Raw genomic sequence first — 15,213 nt, 5'->3', positions numbered from 1 at the left:
CTGAAGAACTTGGGGGATGTCTAATACTGTTTTTTAAGAGTTTCTGCTGATTTTGCTCATGGTGGCTTGTGTCATCATGTACTTTGTAATTTTGGATTGTGTACACTTCTTCAGATTGTATGTGGGAATATTGCAATACCTGAGATGAGGATGCGTTATGCAGAGTATGTATGTTGCTTCTGCCAGATGTCCTATGATGTTACCATCATATGACCACTTTAAGAGAATTTTTTGGCTTTCATTTCCCAGACCATGAAGATAGCATAAGTTTGAAATCAAAACCTCCCTGAGGGCCTGCATGTGGAATTCTAGGTGATTTTTCCCCCTACCTCCAGTGCAGACTGAGAAAAATAAGTTCTTTTGTTGTTTCTGTTTGTCAGCTGACAGGGTTTTTTCTAGTTCTTTCTTTCATTCAAGATGTAGTTCTTCAAGGACCTGGTTTATTTGGGGTTCTCAGGACCAGCTTGCCACTTTACATGGGCCTGAGGCTTTATCTCCTTTCCCTTGCTTGGTGGTTAAAAATCAAGCTTCTAGGTTTCTGATTTGACGACTGCTTCTAGGGTCAACTTCATCCTCTGCTTACCTCTCTGGGCGTCAAGTTCCTTTTTGGTTTTGGCCCCAAGAAATTTGCTTAGTTCTTGTGAACTTGGCTATAGTATGAGTGGATAATTGTTATATTTTACCCAGCATTTCTAGGTATTTTATATCAGAAGCTTCCCCCCACTGCCCAGCATGTGTGGTCCAGAAGTAATTCTCTCTCCATCACTTAACATGATATAAACCAAAAACAACATAAAATACTCAGGCCTTAAAAATCTCCACATAACTCATCTGATTTACTGTTTATAAAGATGGAATGTTATATGGTTGCTGTCATTTTGTATGTAACATTGAGTTATACTTTTTACATTTCTTTCTTTCTCTCTCTTTTCTTTGTTCTTATGAAAGTAATGGTAATTTTACAATATTTGAAAAGGTAAAATGTATAAAGATTTAGGAAACAACTTACTTGTAATCCATCCCGCAGGGTAATAGTTTAACATTTTGATGTATTTCTGTCTAGAGTTTTCTGGCTTTCCTATATGGCTGTTGAAATTATCTTTCTTAATGAAAAACACTATTTCATTATGTTGACCTATCTGCCTTATACATTTCCTTGCTTTTAGCTTATTATAGTTTTTAGCTATAATATTTGGTTCAGATACAAAAGTCAGGTATACAAGGTGTTTCTTTCCCAACCCCTAGTATTAACTCAAAAAAATAATTAAGGGGTGGGCCCGGTGGTGCAGTGGTTAAGTTCACACGTTCCGCTTCGGTGGCCCGGGGTTCGCTGGTTCGGATCTTGGGTGCGGACATGGCACCACTTGGCACGCCATGCTGTGGCAGGTGTCCCACATATAAAGTAGAGGAAGATAGGCACAGATGTTAGCTCAGGGCCAGCCTTCCTCAGCAAAAAGAGGAGGATCGGCAGCAGATGTTAGCTCAGGGCTAATCTTCCTCAAAAAAAAAAAATTGAAATGATATCAATTTATAAGGTATAAAATTATTTTTCTTGTCTCATATTGCTGAATGTATTAAAAGTAAAGTTACCAATTTACTACTCCTTCTGCCCATTAAATTTTACGATTTTATGGTATAATATTAGGAGCACAAACTTCTGGAGTCATAATCTGCAGATTCCAATTCTGGCTCTTAGCTGTATGACTTACAGCACAATAGTTAACCTCTCTTTACTTTAGTTCCTCATCTGGATTGCTTTGAGGATTAAATGAGTGACATGTGTCATTAATAAAGCATTAATAAGTAAGACCTCTATAAATGTAGGCTATTGTTTAAAAATATTTTTCTTAATTGTTTTAATTTCATGTTTCTTTCATGATTAGTGAGGCTAAATATTTTCCCAGTGTTTTGGTTTTCTATTTTATCTCATGTGAACTGTCAACTATCTCCTTTTCTTAAGATAGAAGTTTCATTTCAGAAACCAGTTGACATACCAACAACAAAAGCACAAGTGATAAATGAAAAGATTAATAAGTTAAGCTTCATCAAAATTAAAATTTCTGTGCGTTAAAGTACACTGTCAAGAAAATGAAAAGACAGCCCACGGAATGGGAAAAAAATATTTGAAAATCATATATATGATAAGGGACTTATATTCAGAATATATAAAGAACTCTAACAATCAATAATAAAAAGACACATAGCTGGATTTTTAAATGGGCAAATGATTTGAATAGATATTTTTCCAAAAATGTTATACAACTGGACAGTATTCATGTAAGAATATAACTCAATATCATCATTAGGGAAGTACAAATCAAAACCACAGTGAAGTACTACTTCATACCCACCAGAATGGCTGTAATAAAGAAGATGGACAATAACAAGTATTGGCGAGGATGTGGAGACATTGGGACCCTTGTACATTGCTAGTGGGATTGTAAAATGGTGTAGCCACTTTGGAAAACAGTTTGACAGTTCGTGAAAAGCATTGAGTTGCCATAGGACCCAGCAATTCCCCTACTATGTACATGCTCAAGAGTAGTGAAAATGTATGTCCACACAAAAACTTGTACATGAATGTTCACAGTATTATTATTCATAAAAGCCGGAAGAGTGGAAACAACTCAAATGTCCATCAACTGATAAACAAAATGTAGTCTGTCCATTCAATGGACTATTATTTGGTAATAAAAAGGATGCTACACCATGGATGAACCTTGAAAACATTATGCTGAGTGAAAGGCCAGTCACAAAGGACAATATGTTATATGATTCCATTTATATGAAATAACTAGAATAGGAAAATCTGTAGATACAGAAGGTAGATTAGTGGTTGTCTAGGGCTGGGGCAGGGAAGGGGGCAGATAATGAGTATTGACTGCTAATGGTTACAGGTTTTCTTTTTGGGTTCATGAAAATATTCTAAAACTAGATTATGGTGATGGTTTTACAACTCTGTGAATATACTAAAAACTATTGGATTCTTTAAATGGATGAACTTTATGGTATGTAAATTATATATCATTAATGCTTTGGGGAAGAGAAAAAGAAGAGGAAGGGAAAGGGGAAGGAGCCAGTTAAAGGTTTGCCTCTCGTCCTGTCTATTCCTCTCTTGCCCAGATTGTTGGTTAGCAAAAGATAGATATATCTCACATGGTGATTCCTACTGTGTTAGAAAATTGTATGCTTCAGCTTGGTTGATCTTTCATTTTGGTATAATGGCTGATAGTTGAAGTCTTGGGTTCTCTAGGTCCCATGTACCCTATTAGCTGTGTGATTCTTGCTGTGTTTCATTACCTTGCAGATTGTTCCTTTGTTTATAAACGTGGGATAATGCCTGATTTTCCTACCTCAGAGGATTGTTGGGAAGTTCAAATGAAAGTAAAATAGCACTTTGAAAGCTATATAGTCCTAAATAAACATAGGGTCTATTAAGATTCCTAAAATTCTCTGTATTTTCTTTCCATAGGAGTAAAACACAAATCTTTTCTAACAGTTGAGGATTGTTTTGAGTTGGGCAAAGTGGCCTATACAGAGGCAGATTATTACCATACAGAACTGTGGATGGAACAAGCACTAAGGCAGCTGGATGAAGGCGAAGTTTCTGCCATTGATAAAGTCTCTGTTCTGGATTATTTGAGCTATGCAGTGTACCAGCAGGGAGACCTGGATAAGGCCCTTTTGCTCACAAAGAAGCTTCTTGAACTAGGTATGTTAACTTGGCCTAATTCAAGGTTACAGATATATTGGGGGATATATATTTTATTATAATTATACATGTGATAATTATAATAATTATATACTTAATAAATATATAATTATATTGTATTTGTAATAATTATAATAATACATATAAAAAGTACAAAAGTTATATGATGATATATATGTGTAATTCTGAGATATATGTATTATTCAGATATATGACAATATATCTCATCATATAGCTTTGGTACTTTTTGTTTGTTGAAGTTGTGAGCCTTGGGACCAGCCCAGTGGCGTAGTGGTTAAGTTCACATGCTCTGCTTTGGCAGCCTGGAGTTCACCAGTTTGGATCCCAGGCGCTGACCTACACAGTGCTCATCAAGCCATGCTGTGGTGGCATCACACATACAAAATAGAGGAAGATTGACACAGATGTTAGCTCAGCAACAATCTTCCTCAAGCAAAAGGAGGAAGATTGGCAACAGATGTTACCTCAAGGCCAATCTTCCTCACCAAAAAAAAAGTGACAAGCCTCATCTATCAGATGTGCTTTATCCTCTTTGTTTATCCTCTAAATAAATGGCAACTGATTTTTCTCACCTAATAGTTCTATAATGTCGACTGTGTTTCTCTGCTCTGTACTCTTCAGGAATTTCAAAAGTGGGACCTAACCTAGCTAACTCAGTCAAAAATGTTTATTTACCATGTTACCATATTAAATATTAACCAGTTTCCTTTCAAGGGTTTTTTTTTTTTTTCTTAAAGATTGGCACCAGAGCTAACAACTGTTGCCAATCTTCTTTTTTTTTTCTGCTTTATCTCCTCAGACCCCCCCATACATAGTTGTATATCTTAGTTGCAGGTCCTTCTAGTTGTGGGATGTGGGATGCTGCTTCCACGTGGCCTGACGAGCAGTGCCATGTCCGCGCCCAGGATCCAAACCCTGGGCCTCCGCAGCGGAGCATGCGAACTTAACCACTCGGCCACAAAGCCAGCCCCACAAGGGTGTTTTTTGTTTGCTGCATTTCATACTCCAAAATAGTGATTTGAAATAAATAGATTTAAAATATGTTTGTCATATTCAAATGTTAGAAAAATGTGATATCTTATGAGAATTTTACCACTAGTATTTTGAACGGAGATGTAGTGTATCTCTATGATCCAGAGGCCACGTGCATCAGAATTACTTGGATACTTATTAGAAATGAAAATTTCTTTTATTTTTTTATTTAAAATGTTTTTTATTGCAGTAACATTGGATTATAACATTATATAGCTTTTAGATGTACATCGTAATATATTTTGAATTCTGTGTAGATTACATCATGTTCACCACCCAAAAACCAATTATAGTCCATCACCACATGTGTGAGCCTAATCTCCCCTTTTGCCCTGCCCCCTCCGCCCTTCCCCTCTGGTAACCACCAGTCCAATCTCTGTTGCTATGTGTTTGTTTGTTGTTGTTTTTATCTTCAATTTATGAGTGAGATCATATGGTATTTGACTTTCTCCCTCTGACTTACTTCACTTAGTGTAATACCCTCAAGGAGCATCCATGTTGTCACAAATGGCCGGAAGAAATGAAAATTTCTTGATCTCTACCCCAGACCTACTGAATCAGAATCTCTGGAGGTGGAATTGTATGCTCATTTAGGTGGCCTTGGTATATAACAAAGCTTTAAAACTTTAAAAAAATTAATTTTTATGAATAGGTAAATATGTTTATGTTAGAAGAGTCAAACAGTTCAAAAGGATTGGTCATCTGAAAATAAGCTTTTTTTTTTTTGAGGTAACATTAGTTTATAACATTATTAAAATGAACTTTTGATAATTATTTCTTAGTTGAGTGAATTAATCAAGATGTTAGTTCAAATACCCTTTTTTAATATTTTTTTCTCCTGACTTAAAAACTACTTTACTCATTCTAGAAAAATTTTAAAAATAGAAAAAGATATAGAAGAGTCGTCCATAAGTCAATCACCCAAAGATCCCCACAGAATTTTTTTTCCCTTAATATACACTTCCTTCCCCCAACAAACTTCTTTCCCTTTAATTTACAAAATTAGGCTCATGTCGTATATCACAATATATATTGTGAGCAGTTTCTCAAAGACAAGAAATATTTTACAAATGTAAGGCTATATTTCCTCAGTACTTCAGTTCATGTCACAAGTGAAGTTTCTACACTGTTGTGCCTTTCTTATTTGTGTATATGTGTGGTTGTTTGGATTATTTTTTCCTCTCGGATGGGTGGAGTAGTCCTCTTTTCCCCCTAAAAGATAGCTAAAAATTCTGACTACCAATTCAGAGGCAGTTAGTGGATTCTGGCTTATTTGAAAATTATATCTTTAGTCTCTCTTCTCCGTCTCACTTAGAATTTTGGGACTGAAGTCTACTCAGCCCTCAAAAGTAGGCTATGTTCTATGTTTATAATGTATTCTGTGGTAAAGGTTGCCTTTGAACTGTATGCTCTGTTTTCCCCATGGTGATTACATTTCAGTCTCAGAAAAATCTTTTCTGTTGCTTAAAGTAAGTAGAATGAGTAATATTTTAAAATTCATTTGACATCAAATTGATCATAGTTCCTTTGGCTGATTAGTAAGTTCTCAAAGTAGAAGCAGTAATTGCTGCTTTGAAATAAATGGCTGTTTCCATCTCCAGAACTCTCTTTATATGGGGTGACTGTATGAGCTGATTGACTGGAGGCAGTACTGGTTTATACCTTTTGTTTTGGTATAATAATTTTTATTAGTGCCTCCTTTCACTCTCAAAAGCATCTGATTTGGAAGGTAAATTGTATGATCCTCTGTTTTTATAATATTGTATTCTGATGCTTGAACAACTGTAAACTTACTCATGGACACGCTCTTTCTCTTCTAATAGATCCTGAACATCAGAGAGCTAATGGTAACTTAAAATATTTTGAGTATATAATGGCCAAAGAAAAAGATGACAATAAGTCTGCTTCAGATGACCAATCTGATCAGAAAACCACACCAAAGAAAAAAGGGGTTGCTGTGGATTACCTGCCAGAGAGACAGAAGTACGAAATGCTGTGCCGTGGGGAGGGTATCAAAATGGTAAAGTGGAAAAGCCAATTGTGTGTGTGTGTGTGTATGTGCTGTATGTAGTTCTGGAGAGAATCAGAGTTTTTTTGTATTTAAGCTTACGTGATAAAAATCAGAATTACTGCATAAAGTGTTAGAGTATGCCACAACACCTTATTGTGGGTGTCACACTTAACTCTGTTAGTAAAATAGCTTTAAAATAAATCTTGTGAATCATGTACCATTACATGTATTTTTGGTAATGTCACTCTTTTCATAGATCAAAAGAGGCTTGTTTTTTTAAGGTGAAGGATCAGATAATTTAAGGGAACTGATAAAGTGTTTTTTTAATGTCTTAATGCAAAAAAGGTTTCAACAGTCCTGAGTAGAAATAATATACCATTCTAAGTCATCCTGTGAAACAATGGATTCATCTATGCCATAATCTCTTGTAGTTTTGCTCCTAGTCAACCTTGACAAGATTGCTTAGTGAGATATTTTAGTCTGTTTAAGAAATACTAAAAATGCAGAAAGACTCTCAACAGATTTTGGCTTTAACATTTATTCTTTAAAATACTTAAATGTGTCTATAAATCCCTTTGTTTATTGTATATTGTATTTATATATTTATAACTGAGTACCAGTGCTTCAGGTTGTTAATAGATAATTAAACCAAAAAAGTTCAAGTTTAGGGAACATAGGTTTTTTTCAGCTCAGAACTTTTCATGATAATGTACATTAGGGATATGATACACATTGTTTCCCAACATTAATTGATCATGGAACCCTTTTCTAAGACGTATCATGTGGTACCTAGTGTTCAGTTGAATGCAGGCATATATAGAAGGAGTTAGTGAGTTTTTGAAGTAAGCACTTTTAAGTGTAAACATTTGAATAATGTTTATCTTTTTCGCTACTACTAATAAACTCAAGCTGGGCTTTGTGTTTTATATTGATGACTTTTTGATATTTGATGACTTACTGTTGACATCCTAACCTCTAACAGCAAATAAGTAGATCATATCTATGTTGATACCTTTGATAGCTAAGTTCATGGAGTCCTGCAGGAACATGCTTACTTTTGCTTTGAGAGCTAATGAGTGAATACAAGGATAATGACACCCTGTTAGACTCATGAAACATTTTTTTTTTATTTCACATCTAAATATTTTAGTATGTATCTTTGGAGGAGAAAGACTCTTAAAAAGGAACCACATACCATTATAACACCTAAAAAAATCACAGTAGTTGTATAATATCATCAAATATCTAGTTAGTGTTCGAATTGTGAGTAGTAAGCAGATATTTTTTATTGTCCTTGATAACTCTTAAAGAAGAGAGCGAAGTAGAACTACAGGTCTAAAACAGAAGTTTGCTAATTTGCCAGTGTATTGGTGTGACATGCACATGTCAACTCTGCCCAAGATCGAGGGAGCATCCTTTTTCTCAGAATAGTTAAATCCTTCTCATCATTATATAAAAGACTTAGTTGATGTAAAGCCTTGGATTTGACTCTTAGGTAAATAAAATACATGGAGACTAAACATGAATCATTTGTTTTAGTATGTTAACTAATAATTAAAACAAAAACTAATATTATTCCTACTTCATAGATGACATACTTGTTTAATCAAGAGAAGAATCAGCAATGGAATAACTTATTTAGTTAATATAATACATAGATGATTGACAGGAACATTTATTTGTTTTGTTGACTGCTCTATTTTTTTTTTTTTTTAAAGATTTTATTTTTTTCCTTTTTCTCCCCAAAGCCCCCTGGTACATAGTTGTGTATTCTTCGTTGTGGGTTCTTCTAGTTGTGGCATGTGGGACGCTGCCTCAGTGTGGTCTGATGAGCAGTGCCATGTCCGCGCCCAGGATTCGAACTAACGAAACACTGGGCCGCCTGCAGCGGAGCGCGCGAACTTAACCACTCGGCCACGGGGCCAGCCCCTTGACTGCTCTATTTTTAATACGCACTAATAAAAGCACCTGGCTTCTTTGCTTAACAACTTCTTTTCTCTTTTTCAGAGCTACTCATTTTCATCTTTGCTTTTTAAAAAAATCCTTTTAATTTTTTTTCCCCACAGGCATTTAACTGGGAGATATTTAGGAAAACCTGGTTAGATTTTGTTTTGTTTTGTTTTTCCTTTTAGAAACTTTCTGGTGTTGCTTCCCAGTTACTTTTTGAAGTTTGGAGCAATGCTGGTCATTCATTTCATATTTCCATAAATACTTCATTATTTCTTTCATATTTATAACACATGAACTTTATTTTGACAAGAGATGGGTTAAAAGAGAAACTCTTCCTTTTTTCTTCTTTAAAGCCTACCATCTCTCTCTCGACAATAATTATTAATAAAACTTTCAAAATCTTGAAGGTCTTGTTTGATGCAAAATATTTGCAGAGTCCTGTTTCTTTTGTATATTCTTCCACAGATACTCCGTGTATATACAAGCATGATTATTGTTTCTTATCTGCATAGGAACAAGTATTAAAAATATTATTACTCTAATATATTTATCATTTTATTAACTTTACGTTTAGACTCCTCGAAGACAGAAAAAACTCTTTTGCCGCTACCATGATGGAAATCGGAATCCTAAATTTATTCTGGCTCCAGCCAAACAAGAGGATGAGTGGGACAAACCTCGTATTATTCGCTTCCATGATATTATTTCTGATGCAGAAATTGAAATTGTCAAAGATCTAGCAAAACCAAGGGTAAATAATTATTTTTTCCTTTATTCTCTCCTCAGTTTACTGTATTTGTGTATCAGTTTTTCCTTTGCAAGATTACAGAAATGATAATTGATATGGCAATAACCCCACAGGTAGTTTTACATATTGTTGCTGCAACATAATGGAGTTGTTAACTAAACTCTTTTTGTAGCAGTTTTTCTCAGTACAAATAATGTACCCAGGGCTTTAAGCACTTAATTATGAAAATCATAGATGATATTTTTATTTACACTTAACAAATTTGTGTTTCAGCATCTTCCTGAAAAAGTTATCTATGTACTTTGGAGCCCTTTAATCTCAGAAACTAATCAAAGACCAACTTTTTTATATCTTCTAAACTGAAAGAATACTTAAAGTACTTTTATTCTCTTTTTGGCACATTATTACTAGAAAGATATAATTGGGCATAAGCATCATGCTAATTTGACATAATGACATCATAGTTTTCTGACTTTAACCCACTACATTTATCTTACTAAGAAAAACAATTTAATGTAAACACAATCCTATAAACTTAGTGTTTAGCATAGAAATTCTTCTTTTGTGAGAAAGTGATAAAGACTATCCTTTATTCTCTTGCCTTTTTTCCCATCAGCTTGTTCTTAAAACCTATTTGATCTTATTGATAGTAAAATACAAACTGCCATAACTTTCATAGAGATTGTTAAATAAACACTGGGCATATTTTTGCTCTTTTATTACACAGGAGTTGGCAAATTTTTTCTGTGAAAGTCCAGACAGTAAATATTTTTTAGGCTTTGTAGGCCATACAGTCTGTGACGACACTCAACTCTGCCATTGAAGTGCAAAATCAGCCATAGAAAATGCATAAATGAGCCTGGCTATATTCCAATAAAACTTTATTTCCAAAAGCAGGTGTCAGGCTGAATTTGTTCCATGAGCAATAATTTGCTGATCCTTGTTATATCTTGAAGGTTGAATTATCCGGATATCTGTACTGCAAAATAAACTTAAAGTCAGAATTTTTGTTGTTAAGTTTTACTACTTTTCCAAATTGGTACTTTTTGTTACCAAAGATTACATTCTAAATGGAAAAGACTGGTCTAAAAAGTATGGGTGCTAGCCAAGAGAATTCTTATAAATCTCCCAAACAGAATGCTACTTACTCTGTCATTCTCTTTTGGATTTCTATTTTAGCCCATTATTTGTGGTCAATAAACCCAGTAAACCAAAACATCTTGGTAGAATATTTATTAAGAATTCATTTCACCTTGGAAATCAGTCTTATATCTCTGGGTTTGGAGGCCTCGGTCTTCAAGGGAATGCCTCAGTTGGATTATTTTGATCAAGAAATTCAATGGCAATAAAAATTTCATACTCTTTTGTTAACCTCAGAATCATCCTCCATTTAAAAAAAAAGTTTAAAATCATTATCTTGGCTGTGATCCCTTTCTTACTGTTTTTAACATTTCTCAGTTCTTTTCATCTCCCTTTCTGCTCAGTCCAAGATTATTTCACTGTATATGTGAAATATGTGAGCAGATATCTCGAAGGAAGAAAAGATTGACCTTGAAACAAATTTTGAACAATATTAACCTTTGCAGACAAAGTTCCATCACTGAAAAAACTTAAAATCTAAAGTTTGGGATGAATCATTAACTGCAAATAGCTATTTGTATAACCATAGGTTAGACTTCAAATTTTAGAAATTTCTCTTTTCCTCACTGTCACATCCTCTAACCATTGAAAGAAGTTTAATTTCCAATCTCTTTTATTTGTTTATCCTTCCTTCATGCAAAACAAAACAAAATTTTAAAAACTAACTTTTGAACAATACAAAAGCCTAAAAAACCAACTGGCTTTCAAGGCTCAGCACAAGGTGTCTGGAAGTCTATGGAGTTATTTTCTCTTTTCCGCCTCCTTTGTAAAAATCCCAGAATTCTGACTGGTTGGATAAATGTGATTCCTTTTTTTTGTTTTGTAATGCAACTATTTTGATGGTTGGCTTCACAGCTGAGGCGAGCCACCATTTCAAACCCAATAACAGGAGACTTGGAGACGGTACATTACAGAATTAGCAAAAGGTAAGAGATGTGTATGCTGCATATTTTGCCCTCTAATGATTGTTTTGTACATCCTACAGGTATTATTCATTTAAGGGACATTGGTCATTTTCAGTCGACAGCTCAAGTCACCGCCTATTTATATACGCATGGATAAACTGCTTTGTGTTTCACAGGTCTTTCCCTTTAACTAGAAGTTTTGTTATTAATCTTGAATGGGTCTGTTACTTTTAGGGAATTGATATGCTTTGCATCTCTCTTCAGGTCAGGAATCAAATATCCAGGAAATGGTTTGGTACTTGTTTTCTTTTCTCTTTTTCTTGCCAAAGGGGGAAAAAAAGAAAAAGAAACAGCCTGGATTAATCTGAGAGTGGTCTTTGTTTATGTAGTTCTCTCACATTCGTAAATGCTGCAGTGAATTCATGTCATCCTTCATGGTGATTGTGTTGGCATTTGTTCATATATCTTGTAAAATACCATTGTCATTTTGGAGTAATCTGTATTCCTCCTGTTGGAGTTTCTCTTTTAAAAACTCACTGACTTAAAAGAATGGACAGTTGACAATGGAAAGAATATGCTTTTGATCTCAGTCTTCCAAACTGCTATTACTTATGAACTTAGTTGCCTGTTACTTCACCAGAGAGACTCAACAACAGTTTCATCTCAGAGTTTTAAAAAGTGAATTTTAAAGAGACTACTAAGTATTCTTTGTCAAAATATTTAAAGAACATTAAACTTCTAGATTGAGAAAGCTCCTGTGAAACCCAGTGCTATAAATCATTTACATACAACTTCAAATGATTTTTTTAAAAAAAGTGAAAGGACAATAAATCTACAACAAAAATCTGTCAACCCCTTTTCTCTTGATTTGGAAGTGGCTTTTCTTACTGCCACCTTTTTAAATGTTTTTGCTGATTTGAAACCATTACCTACCATCCAGACCAATCTGAACCCTTCCAATCACCTGTGGCTTGGCAAAACAAAACAAAACAAAACAAAAGCCCAAAATTGCCTGCTACGTGAGTAAGTCCTTGTCCTTTCTCTTTTTTTGTAGCTGAGCCGAGCTACAGTACATGACCCTGAGACTGGAAAATTGACCACAGCACAGTACAGAGTATCTAAGAGGTAAGGGAGTAATGGAGAGAATTTTAGTCATATTTGGACCACTTTCTTTCTTGAGAATCTAATTTTCATAAAACCCATGGTGTGGTTTCTGAAACCTAGGCTGTAGGCATAGGTATTTGATGACTACCATGCCTGAATTTTCATGATGGACTAATAAACAGACATGGTTATGGGGCAGTTAATAGAGATTTTCCAGAGTCGCTTATTAAATTTCAGAATGCCTGCTGAGACTCCCCAAACCCTACATGATAAGTGAAATTGTGTTCTCATATTGAGGTACCAGAAGTTGCCAAAGACCTTTTGTAGAACAGTGCTTAATTTGGCCTCTGTGGTAAAGCAGGGGTTTAAAAATCTCTGGGTCACCCACTAACTATAGGTATTGAGAAAGTGAATACCTTGAAGGATTAAGTAACAAATCCTTTGCAAGTCAACTGGTTTCAAAGTCTTTGCTTTTAACAATGTTTAAAGAGAATCTACTTAAGTTATTAACTAAAAAATCACTGAAATAATTTTTGATAGTAAATCACTGTGCAATTTATGTATATAACCTAGGAGGAGATCACAGAATAAGTGACGTTGTTCCCACAGAACTTGTTTTTCATCTACTTATTTATGGAAAGAAGGTTTTTCAGCTCTCATAAAAATGAAAATAGAAATATTATTGAGCTGAATTTGGTCTCATTCTAACAATAAGTAATATGTATTCACATATACAATATCTAGTTGAAAATAACAAAATAAGCCCATCCGTCTTATTAGGAACACTTTAATGTATTTTCACTTTTTATATTTGGTAATGATTATTTAATCATGTTATTTAGATTAACGGATACTACTTGTAGTTGTAATAACTCATTCCAGAAGACATTATTTTTAACACTTAGACCTTTATGTTATAGTAAATTTATATTTTTATCAACTTATATAAATATTTTTGTTGTAGAGAGGTATAATGTGATGAATAAAAGACTTCTAGACGTGGAAATAGATCACTCTAGGACAGGGCTTCTCCACCTCAGCACTATTGATATTTTGGATCAGATAATTCTTTGTTATTGGGGGTTGTCCTGAGCTTTGTAAGGTTTTTAGTAGCATCTCTGACACTCACTAGATACCAGTAGCACCTTTCACCCCAGTTGTGACAATCAAAAATGTCTCCAGACATTGCCAAATGTTCTCTGGAAGGCAAAATCCCTACGACCACCCCAAGGGACTCCATCTCTTTACCTCTGTTGAAAACCACTGCTGTCAGATAAGATTGGAATGAAAGTACAAGTTCAAGGGGAAAAAAAAAGAACGATGTAAAATATCCAAGTATTAAAAACACTTCATTCATGTATTTTTTTAAGTGGGTAATGGTGGGCATCAAATCATTATGGTATTTAGATTCCACTGGATACGTTAATAAAGTAATCATTTTTCAGGAATTACTGCTATTTTCAATATGACATAATTAAATCCTTTGAAACTATTATGATGTAAAACTTTGGTTGTCAACTAAAAAATTGTGCAAAGGAGTACCTAGATTTTAACAACTGTTTTAGGAGGTCCTCAAACAAAAAAGTTTTGAATATTACTGCTGTAAGTCATAGAAAATAGTACTCTGCGGCTGGACAGAATGCATTGATTCATTTCCTTACTCTTTTTGGACAAAGCTATATGTCCTTTATATATTAACCTTCAACATCTCCACATACCTGGCTCCCTAACTGTCTGCCCTATACCAATACCTTCCTCCTGGCTGCTTAGAAGACATGAAGAAAATTGTTTTTTATAATATGATTTTGATTGCAGGAACACTGATCGATGGTGAGGATTTGCAGAAACTAATTTGGATAGACATATTTTGAGACATGATTTATAATGCTTCTGTGCATTTTAATTAACTCTAATTTTAAGTTAAGCTAATTTTCTATTTTATTATAGAATGTTATTCGTGTCTAAAAAATTAACCCTTTATCTATTTTTTAAAAAAATAACTTTATTATATAATTCATCAGAGATTATTGCATGGTTTTAGGCATTTTTACTGTCATAAGCCTTATAAGTGTCTAAGTTGCCCAGATTTAGATGCTTTTAGGAAGCATATAAAACAAAATTTTCATGAACTTAGTGTTTTGTAAGCCATTTTTGGAAATTTTCTTTATATGCAATGAACCTTTTGAAGAAATATCCAGCTCACAGAGTCATTGGACATTTATAGCAAGTCAAAGTAAATTACTCTTGGAAAGGTGATCTACAAACGTGTTTTTCTTTAAGACCTAAATATTTCTAAGCGTTTTGAGCTTATTTTTAAAATAGTCTAATTTTATAGCTCAGAGAAGCAGTTTCACTGGATTTTTGAGAAAGGCGCAACCATGCTTTATATTATATAAAGCAGCAAAGGCATTTAGCCAGTAGTGTTAGAAGCATTAAAAGGCTGAGTAACATCAGAATACATTCACCCTGTCTTGGCAAAGTATGCAGAGTGTGTTTGTGTGTCTGTTTTTGTGTTCAAAACAACCTAGTAAAAAAAGAATTCCATAGCACAGTGATTTTCATGTTTACTCATAAGGAAAATTGTTTAGCA

The 15,213-nt window shown here is 34.2% G+C and overlaps 1 protein-coding gene across 4 annotated transcripts in view; it reads left to right on the top strand.

Moving 5' to 3' along the window:
* P4HA1 (prolyl 4-hydroxylase subunit alpha 1) overlaps positions 1 to 15,213 on the top strand; it is an 80,067-nt gene that overhangs the window by 41,675 nt on the left and 23,179 nt on the right. For 2 of the 4 annotated variants that reach the window (XM_008540747.2, XM_008540750.2), the window contains 4 exons: positions 3,473 to 3,712; positions 6,589 to 6,785; positions 9,301 to 9,477; positions 12,574 to 12,644. In XM_008540747.2, the coding sequence (XP_008538969.1) occupies positions 3,473 to 3,712; positions 6,589 to 6,785; positions 9,301 to 9,477; positions 12,574 to 12,644 (685 nt within the window). Of the gene's footprint in view, positions 1 to 3,472; positions 3,713 to 6,588; positions 6,786 to 9,300; positions 9,478 to 11,469; positions 11,541 to 12,573; positions 12,645 to 15,213 lie in introns of all 4 variants that reach the window. The other 2 variants (XM_008540748.2, XM_070566095.1) reach the window with 1 other exon arrangement.

This window comes from Equus przewalskii, chromosome 1 (genome assembly GCF_037783145.1).
Source record: "Equus przewalskii isolate Varuska chromosome 1, EquPr2, whole genome shotgun sequence".
Classification (NCBI taxonomy): domain Eukaryota; kingdom Metazoa; phylum Chordata; class Mammalia; order Perissodactyla; family Equidae; genus Equus; species Equus przewalskii.
Note: the sequence above shows the minus strand (reverse complement) of the source record. Positions and strands in the feature narration are given on the sequence as shown.